This window comes from Schistocerca gregaria, chromosome 6 (genome assembly GCF_023897955.1).
Source record: "Schistocerca gregaria isolate iqSchGreg1 chromosome 6, iqSchGreg1.2, whole genome shotgun sequence".
In the NCBI taxonomy this organism is placed as follows: domain Eukaryota; kingdom Metazoa; phylum Arthropoda; class Insecta; order Orthoptera; family Acrididae; genus Schistocerca; species Schistocerca gregaria.
The window spans coordinates 42,767,485-42,782,711 of record NC_064925.1 but is presented as its reverse complement, the minus strand read 5'-3'; the positions used below and the strand labels follow the sequence as shown (position 1 = coordinate 42,782,711).

The window sequence follows — 15,227 nt, the reverse complement described above, 5'->3', positions numbered from 1 at the left end:
AAGGCTGGTCTAGTGCCCTTAGGAAGCGGATAAAGGCCAAGGTTAACATGCGTCGCTTCACATAACCAAGTTGGTGAAAGGTTCACATCCACTGGGAGTGTTGCAGGTACTGTGAAGTTAAACCGCCGTAGCAAGTGGCGAAAGCGGACTCCAGGAACAGAGGAGGGACGAGCCCCATAATGGCGATCAACATAATCATAGGACGCATAGGAGGGTTGGCCACGTATGGCAGACAAACATCATGCATACCTGCTGAGGAGAAAGCCACAATGGTAGGACAGTGGTAGTTCAGCAGCTTCAGCGAACAGACTCAGCTAGTGTAGAAGCAACCCATAGCCAAACGGATGCCACTATGGTGGATAGTGTTGAGACGGCGTAAGACGGATGAGCGTGCAGACGCATAAACAAAGCATACATAGTCGAGTTTAGAACTGGAGACCAGTACAAACGGAGAAGGGCGGTTCGATCGGCAGCCCAGGAAGTACCATTGAGAACACTTGAGATTGAGGAATCCTGTGTAGCAGGGGGCCACGTAAGACATGGAAGGGGGGGGGGGGGGGACGGACCAAGAGTTTCCTATCGAGCATGATCCCCAGAAATTTTGTAGTTTCAACGAACTGATGGGCAACAGACCGAAGATGTGAAGATGGTGGGAGAAACCATTTGCGCCGCCAGAAATTCGTACAGACTTTTTGTTCGTTGGTTTAAAGGAGGGGGGAAGGGACGAAGCTACAAGGTCCTCAGTCCCTTGTTCCTAATAAATGCCACAAGTGAGTGAATAAAACAGACGAGACAACACAAAAAGAAAGGGAAGACCACAAGAACGAAGGAAAGACAACGAACGCAAAAAGTAACAGAAGAGGAGAAGAAAACAGACGCTAGAATCAGGAAAGAGTCAAACAAGAAAGTAGATTACAGTGGCTGGCCGACCACGAGAATAAAAAGAAGCCAGCCACTCTGCAAGACAGTAAAACCTCCGCCCTAGAAACACCAGGGTGGAGGACACAGAGGGACAAGGACATGAGCTAAAATTTAGATCAAATGATAAACCCCATCCTCACGAATAAAACGTAAAACGGAATCAGTCGATGAGGCTATGTCAGATAAAATGAGCGGCAACGAGTCCAGTACCCCAAGATTTCGTCGCTGGGCAGTCAAAGTGGGACGGTGCAGCAGAATATGGGCCACTGTCAACCAGGCGCCGCACCGACGCTCAGGCGTGTCTTCACAGCGCAAGAGGCAACTGTCGGTCACCCAAGTGTGGCCAAAGCGGAGCCAGGAGAGGACAACTTATTCCCTGCGAGAGGCCTGCATGCAAAACTTCCACACATTCGTAGTCTGCTTAATGACAAATAGTTTGTGTATACTGTTATGCCATTCCATCACCCAAAGCCGAAAAATCCTGCGGTGTAAGAACGGAGGCCAGGTTCAGAGGCCTATCTCCACAAGCGCTTTCTCCATAGCCTGTTTGGCCAGGCTGTCGGCAAGTTCGTTGCCTGGGATGCCGACGTGTCCTGGGGTCCAAACAAACACCACCGAACGATGGGACTGGTCCAGGGCATAGATGGACACCTGTATGGACGCCACCATAGGATGGAGAGGGTAGCACTGGTCGATAGCTTTTAGGCTACTCAAGGAGTCAGTACACAGAATAAACGATTCCTCAGGACATGAACGGATATACTGAAGTGCACGAGATATGGCCACTAGCTCTGCAGTGAATACACTGCAGCCATCAGGTAAGGAATGATGTTCAATATGGCCTCTGTGGACAAATGGGATGACAACATTACCATGAGCCATCGAGCCGACAGTGTGAACCACTTCAGAGCCCCAGAACACTTCAAGAATCGAGTGAAAGTGACAACGGAGAGTCGCAGGGTTAACTGAGTCCTTAGGGTCACTCGAAAGGTCCAGGAGACGCTTCGTCCTACAGCTAAAGGTCTAGCAAACGCAAAGCTGAAGGCGCCGCCGAACCATAAACTACACTCCCATAGCCTAGGCGGGATTGAACAGCTGCTGGTAGACCATTAATGGCCACTAAAAATAGAGACGCACTCAAGAGGGAGCCTTCTGGGATCCCATTCTCCTGGATATAGGGGGGTGGAGGGAAGCTATGTAAATTATGAAGCGACAGGAAATTCTCAGAGACTCCACTCATATTGTGGCAAGGGTATGATATAGCCATAACAGGACATATGCTTTTCATTTAACAAGGAAGATATCAACCAGGTTTTTACATCTGCAAAAGGCTGTTCGAATGGCAGACAGGAACAAGATTATCAGTCTTAGAGTGACCCTGGCGGAAGCCACCGTAACAGTGTGTGTAGGCCACGTGACTCCAGGACCCAACCCAAACACCAACATACCGTACATTCCAACAGCTTACAAACAACGTGAGGCTGATGTGCCGATAGCTATCCGCATGTAGTGGTTTTTTACTGGGTTTGAGCACCAGAATGATGGTGCTCTCCCACCACTGCGATGGACAGACGCCATCGCACCAGATTCGGTTGAAGATGGCGAGTATATGTCACTTGTCAGATGAGACCTGTTTAATGATCTGACTGTGGATCCGATCTGGTCCAGGAGCTGTGTCGGACCATTGTGCAACGGCACTGAGGAGTTCCCACTCTGTAAATGGGGTGATATAGGATTCATTGTGGCGTGTAGTAAACGAGAGGACTTTCCATCGCAATTTGAGGGTGCGAAAGGCTGGGGGTAATTCTTCAACACAGAGGCTCTAGCATAGTGCTCAGCCATCACTTGCATCGGTACATATCGCGCCATTGGGGGTAACCGCAAAGACACCTGTGAGTCTGGTACCCGAAAAGGCGTTTGATCTTTGCCCAGACCTGGGAAGCTGACGTTTGGCACCCAATCATCGCGACAGCTCCTCCCAAAATCCCTGCTTCCATTGTCTGACAAGTTTGCAAACACGAACACAGAGCCATTTAAAGGCTTAGAGGTGCCCAGGGAAGGGAGCCGCTGAAGCCGCTTTACAGCTCGTCGTCTCTCCTTAATTGCTTCAGCGACTTCCGACCACCACAAAGGGACTGTCTTTCGCTCAAGGCATCCTAAAGAGCGAGGGTTGTGACCTGCTCAACCACCACAGTGATGTTCCCGTGTGGGGGAAATTCAACAGTGAGAGCAGAGGTTAAAGTGCTCCCCAGTGGATAGATGGGAGAAGCCCTGGACTGCAAATTGATAAATCTATAGCCGAGTGAGTACAATGAGCCACACTGAAATGTGTGGGGCACCTGTATTTAAGAGGCAGATTTCGAACTGAGACATAATTTCGACATCTCTGCCTTGGCCAGTAAGCACAGTGCCACCCCACGAGGGTTTAGGGGAGTTAAAACCAGCCAAAAGTAGCGAAGGTTAAGGGAAGCCATTAATCAGCGTAGCTAACACATTCAGGGGTACTGCACCATCTGGAAGAAGATTTACATAGCAGGCAGTGCCTGCGTCGTCCATATTCTGATAGCCACAACTTCAAGAGGGGCATTGAGGGACAGTGTCGCTACATACTGAGTTTAGATGTGCACGCAAACTCCAACTGACACTATTCTAGTCTCCACAGTTACTGTAATATCTGTTATATTCGTGGACAGCAGGGGTCTGCATTGCTGGGAACCAGGTTTCATTGAGGGCAATGCAGATAGCAGGTGTAAAGCTTAACAGTTGCTGTAGCTCAGCCAGGCGGATTGGAAAAATCGTAATTCCACTGGAGGATGACGTGAGACTGAAGGCACAGAACATTCAATGAGGCAGTTTACATCTCAGGGTCACTTGCTGCCACAGAGTCATTGCCACAGAAGTGTGTATCCGTTATGTCTTCAGGTCTGGCGAGATCTAGGCCCTCTGTGGATGTCACAATATCCACCTCATCCACAGATGCAGAGCTTGTAGATAGCAGTGGTGTGGGTGCCACCGCAAGTCCCATGGTCTTGGGGTCCTTTTTGGATTTCTCTCGTTGTTCCTTGGGTTTTCCTGGCTGGGATGACTTCACTGCTTCAGTCTCCAGGACTGAGGATGACCAGCTGCTTTTAAGCTGGTGGGTGTCAACTTTCCCAGTAGCAAAAAACCTGGGAAGGGAGTGATCCAAGGGACCCCTACTGCGAGAGAAGCCGAAGAGGACTTGTGCTTCTCCGGCTTGGGAGTGGAGATGGACGTCCCTGATTTTGGGGGTGTTGCTCCCAAGCTAGGTGGTACAGGAGCAACAGGGACGGAATTGCCCCCACCATCAAAGAGGCTAGTGTAGTCTTCTGGTTCAGAGGTGACGGGTTGGCAGAGCTGATTGGGGTAGACATGTTGTAGCGGCGGCGGGAGACCATGTCTTGCATACAGGATGTAAGCGTTCAAATATCCTTTTAGCCTCAGTGTAGATCAGTTGGTCCAGGGTCTTTAACTCCATGATTTTCCTCTCCTATAAAATCCAGAAGTCTGGTAAGCAAAGTGAATGATTCTCTCCACAGTTGACACTGATGGGAGGTGGGGGGACGTGGATTAATGGGATGTGATGGATGTCCACATTCTCGACTTGTGACGCTAGAAGTACACGGGGAAGATGTATTATCTAACTTCCAGCACTTTACACATCGCATTTGGACAGGAATATATGGTTTTACATCATAGCAGTAGACCATCACCTTGACCTACTCGGGCAATGTGTCACCCTCTAAGGCCAAGATGAAAGCAACGGTGGAAACCTGATTATCCATCTGACCCCAGTGGACACGCAACAACTAGATGTACACCTCGCCATTCTAAATAGGCGTGCAGCTCATCGTCTGACTATAAAAGAAGGTACGTATGAAATGTGTTGCCCTGGACCATATTTGAGCTCTTATGGTGCGTGGTTATACCAACATCCCCAGCTTGTCAGAAGCAAGTAACACACATGACTACGAAGAGAATCCTGTTTTGATTAAGACTGACCTAGATCTAATTTGGGCAAGCCCTCCACCTCCCAAATTTGTCCGCTAAATGCTCCACAAAAAAAACAAAGATTCCCACCAGCTCTCTAACATACAAGGTACTGTGGCGAATAAGAGCCACTGCCATCCTTAGCCTGACATTCTTCCGAAGGTGTGGACAGGGAGGGGAACGATTTGGGGTCTTACTTCTGTGCACTGAATTGAGCCCGCAAATATTAGCGACTTCTGTTTGACCACCAGCAGGAGATGTACTACGTTTTACCACATGTCATCCATCCCAATGCCACCCACTGACCAGGTGCCCTCACCACGGGCGCCACCCAGCCAGAGCAAAGGCTACCTGGTAAGATGGCCATTGCCAGGAGTCCCAATGCCCCAGGGGGATGGGCATCTACCCCATGGCATAGGTGGGGAGTTAACGGCGCAGGCATCAACAGAGCGATCCCCATGTGGTAAGGGAGCTACAGGGTACACAGCAGCCCCACCACGACAGATTGGCTACCATGCTGCGTATCAAGTGCAACCAATCAAGTCCGTTATCTTCAGCACAGAAATCTATACTTCACAGTTGATGGAAAAATATGCACCTATGAGGATGACCTCGCTCATCAGTTGGGGAATGAGCAGAACTGCATATCTTTGTCGACGATGAATGCAATTGGTCTCAGAGTTTGATGTACATGATGTACTGCAGAAGGCGCCCATCCCAATAGGCTCGCTTTTCGGGAATTTTGTTTTAAAAATTGTGGTCAAACCTTACAGGGGACCATCAGACAGGCCAAAACGTGTGAAACTCTTCAGTGGCCTCTTACGACAGGCAGGAATACCTCAGGCCTATTCTCACACATGGACCTGCAGGGGGAACAGACGGTTTTGTCAGGGGAATGTCAAAGGCATTGTCGATGCTCCGTGTGAAAATACGATCAAGACAGCGCTAAAAAGGCCCTCAGTAAGACAGGTCCGTGTAGAACAGCAGTAGATGGCAAAATCGTCTACAAAAAGAGCCAGAGATGCCCACAGGAGAGGCCATTATAGGGTTAATGGTGACGCTCAGGATGGAACCCTGATTCATGCCATTTTCTTGATAATTTATGACAAACCAAAACCCACACTCACCTTGAAACCTCTGTCTTGTAAAAATGCCTGAAGAAAATACGGCAGGCGTCCATGGAAGCCCCACATGTAAAGAGCACAGGTGATACCAGTTCTCCAGCAGGTGTCTTAAGCCTTCTCCAAATCTAAACAAAATGCCAGTCTGGGATATCCACAGACAACCATTCATGACATGGGTGGACAAAGTAACGAAATGGTCAACTGCAGAACACCGCACTCTAAATCCACACTGCATTTGTGAGTAAAGGAGCCACCACACCAGCCATGCATGAATCACACATTCAATCACTTTGCAAAATGGAGGAATCGATCTTCGATTCAGAGAGGCGTCGGAGTTGGCCCACACGACAGTGGAAGGAGTGGAACTGTTAAAAGAACTAGTGAATGAAATCCATCTAGCCTTTTTGCTATACTAAAGAATGCGACAACACTTTGCACGCATCTGTTTATAATGAACGCAGTTTGCCAGCATAGGGTGGCAGTTAAAAACGTTGAGAGCACGTCTCCGTGTGCGAAGTGCCTCGCGGCATGCCTCAGTCCACTAAGGGACAGGGGCATGACGTGGTAGAGAGGAAGTGTGGGATATGGAATGTTCTGCAGCAGTAGGATGCCGTTTGTGAGATATTCCACATGGTCATCTCAACAAGGGAAATCTTTCATCGAGGGTCGTCATGAAGGAGCAAGGCTGCCAGTTAGCCCTAGGAAGCTGCCATTTAGGCGTGCAAGTGGATGGGGTAGGAGTCAGGCGGAGAGCACAAGGGAAATAGTCGCTCCAGAAAGAACCGACTACTCGAGATGAGCAAGCTGGGCAGTGCAGAAGGATAGGTCCAATGCGAATAGGCGAGAAGTCAAAGGAATTTTGGTGTTCCATTGTTAAGGCAGAAGGGGTTAAGTAGGTCAGCCAAGAGGGCATCTCTAACAGATCCTGGGAGAACCCCAAAGTGGAAGACGTGCATTCAAGTCATTAAGTAGCAAAAATGAAGGAGGTGTCTGCGCAATAATCTGAAGGAAGTCTCCCCTGGTGACACCAAATGATGGGACATCTATCGTACATAGAGAAAACGTCGGGTGGGGAAGGGAAAGGAACTGCCACAGCTTTAAGACTGGTAGTCAGCAAACTAAGTTGACAATGTCATCCTCTGTGAGCAGCATGACGCCCATGTGAAGGGGAATGGTCAGAACGAATCGGTAAGATGTGAAAGCTCAAAGCAGTCTTGAGGGCGCAATTTCGTTTCCTGAAGGCAGAGTAGAAGGGGATGCTGCAACGCTAAAAGCATCTGTAAATCATCTTTGTGGGACCAAAGGCTGCGGATGTTCCATTGGAGGAGAGACATGATGAGATGTGGGGGTGTCACCCTCGCAGCTGCCAAGCGACAGCTGGGGAAGAGGCTACTACAGGGCACAGAAGCAGGGGATCCTGCTCCATAGGGTCAGCTTGCTTGTGCAGTCGGTTTGTGAAGGCCAACGCAGACATTGTTGTTGGTGCATTCCAGCAACACAGAGGTTGGCCGCACTAAGGTATCATGTGCCAACACTATCGAAGGTGATCTTCGAGGTGTCAAAGGAGAAAACTTTAGAGGACTACTTCGAGACTTTCTGGTTAGATGCGGACTAGTGTTTGGCTGGAGGGATGGATGAAGTCTAAGTAAGTACTCGTTCTGGCCTTTCCAGCCTACCTGTTGTGTAGCTGGTGGTTTCGCCCCTTGATGCAAGAGTTTTACAGCTTTTTGCACAGCTGGATGGATGGGGGTGGCGACGCTACAATGACACTGGGAGATTTCACTAGCTCAGAGCTGAAGTGGAGGTCACACGTCTGCATGGCCATGTCCTCCATGGAGTGCCAGACAGGAGAACACAGAGTTTGCGACCAGCCAGTAGCTTTTAAGCAACTGGATAAGGCAGCTTTTCCTTTACCCAGATCTATTTTACAGCCTACTCATCAAGATACACTGGACACTCCCGAGAGGCGGCGGCATGGCCGCCACTGCAGTTTATACAGTCGAGAGAAGGATGTCGACAATCGCCCTTGTGCACATTCCTACCACAGGTGGCATTTGGCTGGTTGTTGACAAGACTTCCTAGTGTGGTTAAAACGATGACACTGGTAGCAGCGCATTCCGTTCAGAATCTGTGGCTGGATAGTGGTAATGTCATAGTCCGCTTTTATCGTGGACGGAAAAACCACTGTACCGAAGGTGAAAGAGTGCAGGCAGGCACTGAAGAGGAATCTACCTGTTTCATTACATAATGAATGTCAATGACTCCCTTATCTGAGAGATAAAATTGTATTTTGGCCTCTATTAGACTATCAAGCAGCCTAGCAAATTACATTGCAGGAAGAATTCAAAGTTCGATGGGCCTGGACATGAAAAGGGTAATTGTGGAGAAGTGAGGCAGCAAGAAGTTGTGCTTGAGAATCAGAAGTGGTCTCCAAAAGCATTCTGTAAACGAGAGCAGGATTTCACAGGGCCAACTATTGGATTTATACCTTTTTGAATAATGAATCGATTTACCATGGCGAAGGATCGACCATCTTCAGTACGAGAGATCAAGAGGAACCATGGTGCAGTGGATATGGTCTTTGGATCATTAGCCTCCTTGCATTTACGTTTTGTAGAAGTTGAGTAGGAATATGGTTAGCTCATTATGAGAAAATGCCACAGGACTGCCAGCATCTCCTTGTACTGGTGGCCCCATTCACATGGAGGCAAACCCACCTCAGGTGATTGGAAACACCCCCCAAACACCCCAGAAGTGGATCAATCGGCGCTTTGGGAAGGCTGCAGCCCATGCAATCACCGCCGCCCCCCCCCCCCCCACCCCGGGCCTGGCCTGTACCAAGGGTACATGCGAACCATACTTGTCGACCCGAGGCTGGGAATTTGCGTTACCCAGTCCCTGTTAAGTGTCAGATGCTTGGGCTGGCCTTCAGGAGCGCACAGGGAGGAGGAAGAGGAAACAGGATCCTGAAACGCCGAAGCGGAGAAACGAGAGAAGGGAAACAAAGGGATCAAAAACGAAGGTGATACTTATGTCAGAAACAATACTGAACATTCCTATTAACACCCCAGACATGTTCCAAGGGAGAGGAAGGAAATGGACACGTAGCACGGAAGGGAGAAAATTCTGCGAAGGCTGGGGCCCATGGTAGCCAAACAAGAGCCCGCCAGTGTTGCGAGCACCCTGGGGGAGGGGGCCGGGGTAGATCCTGGTATGTTTACAACAAATGTATTTTACACCATCGACGAGAGCAGGGTCAATAAAGCTAACAGATCAGTGTCTTACCTGCAAATACAGGCTACGCAGTTTCGAGGACGAAAGAGAAAAACCTGGATAATGAGTGTCAGTAAGGTAATAAGGAACGTCAGCAGTCGCCAACATACAGTGCGCTGCACGTGTTTCTAGTATCCACCATTGCTCTTATCTTCAGGAAGGGTCAAACAAATTAATGACACTTTGCAATAATTTCTCGTGCCAAGGGTGTACCAGACTTCATTAGAGTTCAGATATTTAGATTGCTTTCAGACCTTGCAAAGGACTTTAACGTAGATGAATCAATTTTTTAGCCATAAGCCAACTTCTCAACGGAACTATTTACCTAAATCCATATATTTTGCGTCTTTTTGGCATATTGGTTGCGTGATATTTAACACCTCTTAACACTACTGACTTGCCACTGTCGTAAAGAACACTGAATGAATAAGGAGTGAAGCCAATTCCGGAAAGCAGCAAAAGAAATCCGTTTTGGTTGCGAATTGAAGAGGACTATCAGGTCATCCGAAATCTAGGAGGAACGAAGAAGTGGATGGAGCAAGTTGGTAAGTCACCTACGTACACACTTTTCTAACATTGTGCACCTGGGAAACTCCGAAAACAATCTCAAGAGTGACGATCAAGGAACCCACAACGACGCCGAGCAGATCCTTTTGTCCATTGTGTGACAAGTTGGCACATTAGCTACGCGCCAGTGATTCAGAGGTCTAAAAACCTGAATAGTATTATTGCTAATGTTGAAAGGACCAATATTTCTTGCAAGAAATTTTACCAGCATTGTTCGTTTTTGTATTCTTTGAAGTATTAGTAATGTTCTCCGTGAGAACTTTCGTAAATAAAGTTCACTAATCAATAATTGAAGTACAGCCTACGTGTGGCACGGGTAATTAAGCTACGATCTATGGCTACAGCGCCCATACAGTTGCAGTTCGGAACGCAGACGGTGCCTTGCTGTTACCTCTTCCTGGAGCCATCCGGCAGTGGAGGTCCCCCCTCCCCCTCCTGCTGCTGGCTGGAGGCGCTCGCGCCGTCTCCCTGCTGCAGGAAGCGCGCCAGCGACGCAAACTTCTTTCGTGGGGGCTCCTCCTGCTCTTCTGGAGAGGCTTCATCCGGCGAGATCCCTCGCTCCAGCCCACTGGTGCCTGGAACAAGGTTCCCAGGTGGGTAAGGTTGGTTGGTTTGTTTGTTTCAGTGGAAGGGACTAAATCGCAAGGTCATCAGTCCCTTCATCCGTCAAATTGCAAATGCAGGAGTAGTGGCCAGAGGAAGTAGGCGAAAAGCAGATCCTGGGAAGCCTAAGAGTAACACAATGAAGGCTGATAACGGTTAAGTGCCTCTCCCTTAATGAGTCCAACTGGGTAACACTTAACGAACGTATGTGCTGACAGGGGTGAATGCTACCCAGTCATCAATTGAGTTAATGCTCCACTTTGCAAAATAAACACGGAAGAATTTACAGAAGGACGGGGAAAGAAATCTACCTCAGGTAAGGTCGATCTGGCCACATGAGGCAGTAGGGAGGCTTCAGCTGTTTAGGAAATAGGTTAAAGACATCTACGTTTGCCATAAGGGAAATCTCTCAACAATGTCACTGGAATACGCTATTTGAATACTGTAGGTGGCAGGAGTAAAAGGCAAGAAAGGAAAAGTTCTGCACAACTTGTAGAAAAACCAGACCTTAGTTATATGAATCTAAGAACATAAAGCTGTCAGAAAGGGTTGTAGCATACCCCAATCATGTTCAGGTTTTACCATGTGAAAGCAGTAAACGAAGCCAAAGAAGTTTTCAAATGAAATTTAAGCTCAGAAGAGGAAAAATGAGTCTTGCTGATAGCATTGGAATTCTGTCAGGTGGCAAAGGACTGAAGAGCACTAAGTGACGTATTTGTTGTAGCACCGTTCCAACTTTCCAATACCCTTGTCAGAGGAGTCACCCACCTAATGTCTGCCAATTTCCTGCTCTAATCTGCCGTTCACTGTGTGTACCAAAGTGTTGCAACCACAACCAACAGTTCATCTTTGTTGCATTTGCAGTACGAGGCCGACAATTAGGAAGAAGCTGGGCGACACTGTTCGCTCCAGGAAATGAGGCCAAACACTGAGCAGGTTTTCATGCTCGACGGGAAACACTTTCTAGGCATACTCTTGTGTTCACTGTTCACTCAAACAGAATTTGTGACATGATGCAATAGATAGGTGTACTAGTGAGCTCTGCTTCTATACTACGCTCCACCCGATTTTCACTGTTAACATAATTTCACAACCGATCGGAGGTTAAAAAAGCCCTTTCAGAATTATGCAACAGAGCGATTGCTTTATCTAAATATTCTCGCATGTCTGCCGTAGAAATCAACCTTGTCAGCGGCCCGTTTTACACGAGCAGGTTTCTCGTGCAAGTAGACTAGTCAAAGCGCATAAGCCTTTGTCTTGCATGCATCTAAACCTACCAACCGCGACAATGTGTATGAAATGTAGAGGATACACTGTGCCTCGTACGGAGTTCTGGATTTCCAGGTATGCTGCATACTCCTCTCGAGCGGAAACAAGCGGTTATGGCAACTTCTCCTGACCCTTGAAGTCAACCTGTTGAGGCCGAGTTCACCCCTGTTGTAGAAACAAATTTTGTTCTTTCCTACCTTCTTGGTAAGTGATGTTTTATTCCTTTTTCGGGTCGTGACATTTTTTCTACTAGTGTTCTACAATAGTTACAGAAGAAAAGCCTACATTTTACATAAATAAGGACACAAAGATAAACATCTCATTAAAATCTTTTCAACAGTGCAAAAATCAGAATTATTTGACAAGTAATATTACTTTCTAGGTTGCTTGGCACCTACTATAAGCAAGCAAACAGAACACAAAAGTAAACCGAAAAGGCACTGTTTCCTGTGTTCTAGAAATCTGTGTTTGCAAGTACACATTTTTTTCTATCGAATGTCTGATCTGGTAAGTTTCTATGACTTCTGTTGTTCTAGTTCTCAGGACCGTAATGAACCTACTAGACCACCTTTGACAAGAACGTCCACCATGAGTTTTGCTTTTGTCATTAACTGAATATTAACATAGCTTATTCCTGTATTGTTACTATATTTAGTCTTTTTCCTAAAAAAAATTGTTCCTCATAACCTCACTTTCGCCGTTCTGCAGAGCAGACAGCTCTCACGTGACACCCAATTTTGGAAGTCAACGGTAAGCAAAATCACAGCTAAACAAACCAGTCTCGGTGCTGAAATAAATGCCAGAGGCACTGCCTCTAGCAGTCCCGTGAGACAAGACAGTCGATCGTGTACAAGACGCGGGCTTAAGACACTTACCAGCCTTCTCCAGCGTGATAGACTCAGCAGCTGAGGCAGGCAGCCCCTCCAGCTCTGCGCCGCTTTCCTGGGGCAAAGAGAAAACAATTGTTAGAGAGACTCACCAAGTCCAGACCGTGGGTAGCGAGTTGATGGCGCAGGGTGGAGTATGGGTAGCGGTGCGACCATCCAGGGAACACTCCTGTAGCAGTTTTGTTAGTAGAGTTAACCTGTGAAACTACACTTTCGGCTTCCGTTATATTTCACGTCGTTCACTAATGACGTGTTGCCATCTGGCAACTAACTTATGCACCTCGTGGTGGCAGCTCCCTGACGAAACTCGTCGGTTAAGTTTATAGTGGTTTGTGAATGTAAGTCAGACCTCTTACAATCACAGAGCATGGACAAATGTAATTTATGTAACGTTAATCCTCCATTACATTTTGTTAAGAGTCTGAACAAATTACAACTTTTTATATTGCGATATAGGTCGGGTTGTGTAATTGAAGTAGTAGTATTAAAGCAGTGATGTTGAAATTAACTGAAGTCTCCTTCATACGACACTACTTCAGCAAGCAATGACATGCTGCGAGCTGGTGGATGTGCTTGCAACCTCTACAGTGTGACCACTTACATGTCAGGCCAACCCAGTTTCAGCCAAGGCTACTGAGGGCAGCACCGTCAAGTCGTGTCATCGCTAGAGATCTGACAGCAGAACATTTATATTCAGTTTATACAATAACTGTTGTTGAAAGAAAGTATCTCATGACCAGAGATGGTAACTAGGAGCTGTGGAACACTCACGTAATTCAGCTGTTAGACATTTGAACACTTACGTAGGATTTGCAAGAAGATTTACAACACAAAAATATTGCTTGAAAGTGGTAATGTACGAATATTAAATCTGACTAGCAGTGGCTCCCATTTATAGCATGACCATTTCTTATGTCACGATTTAATGAAGTCTTGATTGCAGAGGAGTACCATATTGCCATCGTGTACTCTATTTTTAATGACTAATGATATACCTATCTGATTGTCCTGAGTCTCTCGATACAGGGGAAGTCTACCAGAATTAGTGACGTCAACGAAGTAGGTTGGGGCAGCAAGACCGAGGCACTTTAAGGCAAAACTGATTCCAAAGCTGACGAATTTATGCAGAAGCGAATGGATCGCACTGGCACGTAGGTCAGTGCACACCAAGGGTCTTCCAGGGCTCATCTAGTGGCGAGGAAAGCGCCACCCCACATGCAGCCCCTGCCAGCTGGAAGGAGGGCTAAGGCGGCTACAGAGCTATGTCTGCTAGTTTGCTCTGAAGACAGTAAAAGTGGAATTCCTAGAAATGTAATGGACGTCTGGCTGCCAACAATAAAAACAGGAGAAAAATATGTTCCCCAGAGCACTGAACGCGATTCGTGGAGGTAGTCTTACACCACAACTGACCCACTCCTGCTCCAGTGAACTCAAGGCGTGGAAAACCGCCCGCTATTTAACAGTTTCCTCTAAAACAGGAAAGAGTGGAGAAAAGGAGAAACCGCATCCAAAAGCAACTGAGAAACAGTAACACAGCAAACAATACCAAAAACTGCGAACTCACAACCAAAGCTTAACAGAATCCTCTACTTTGTCTAAAAAGGTGATATAAATAACCTAAGAAGTTATAATTTTGCCAGTAGCTTTAATTATTACAATTTGCAAACTGTAACAAGTTATTACTCATTAATTAGCTGACAGTTTTGCTTCTATCAATTGTTACAGGTCTGTAACAAAGTATCATCTCTGGTCTATCGTTTGAAACTGCTTTTAGCGTCGTTGCTTTAAAACGTTATGGAGACATTACTGAAGATTTGTTAGATGAATTTAACGATAAATTCATGCCCGGATGCAAGGAGGTACTCTGAGTTAACAGTTCAACGTAGTTTTTTCCGATGAATATTTCTGCTTATTTTTGTATTAAATTAATTTAATATGTAATATTACTTATTTCGAAGTATATTGCTGCACTTCTCAAGGATAGCCAGGCACTTAAATGTGATCTGCAGAGTATCTATGTAGATTTAGATTAATTCGAGGTTTAGGCATTGTTTATCCTAATTCGTGCAACTATTTTTGCCTTCCAACTACAGCGAGTTTACACTGATTAGTTGGTTGAAAATAGTGTTGACCTTTCCGAACTGACGATCATTTGTAGCTGAACTTTAACATTGCAGATCAACTGTTGCATATCTGCCTTTAAAGTCTGAGCTCTATCCTTGCGCACTGACAACGCTGGACATGCCTCATCCGTTTCATTAAATATGTTTACGGTCGTTTTCAACCATAATAGCAACATTCTACAAGTAAATGCAAGGCTAGTTATTGCTGGTCGAAAACAGAGAAAGTCTTGCTGTTGCATTCCACTCGCTTCGTAAGACCAGCACAGCGATTAATTTTGGAAATTTGTGGTAAGTTCTATGGGACCAAACTTCTGAGGGCATCAGTCCCTAGGCTTACACACTACTTTAACTTACGCCAAGGACAACACACACGCCCTCACACACACGCCCATGGGTGTACTCAAACCTCCAATTGGAGACAGCCGCGCCAACCGCGGCAAGGTGCACGAGAC

General features: G+C 46.8%; 1 protein-coding gene across 1 annotated transcript in view; it reads right to left on the bottom strand.

Annotated features, from left to right (window-relative positions):
• The window catches only part of LOC126278586 (protein piccolo-like), a 122,041-nt gene that overhangs the window by 55,845 nt on the left and 50,969 nt on the right, over positions 1-15,227 (bottom strand). The window contains exons 4-5 of the mRNA XM_049978798.1: positions 12,641-12,707; positions 10,285-10,468 (exon numbers count right to left, since the gene is read on the bottom strand). Coding sequence (XP_049834755.1) covers positions 10,285-10,468; positions 12,641-12,707 — 251 coding nt within the window. The remainder of the gene's footprint in view (positions 1-10,284; positions 10,469-12,640; positions 12,708-15,227) is intronic.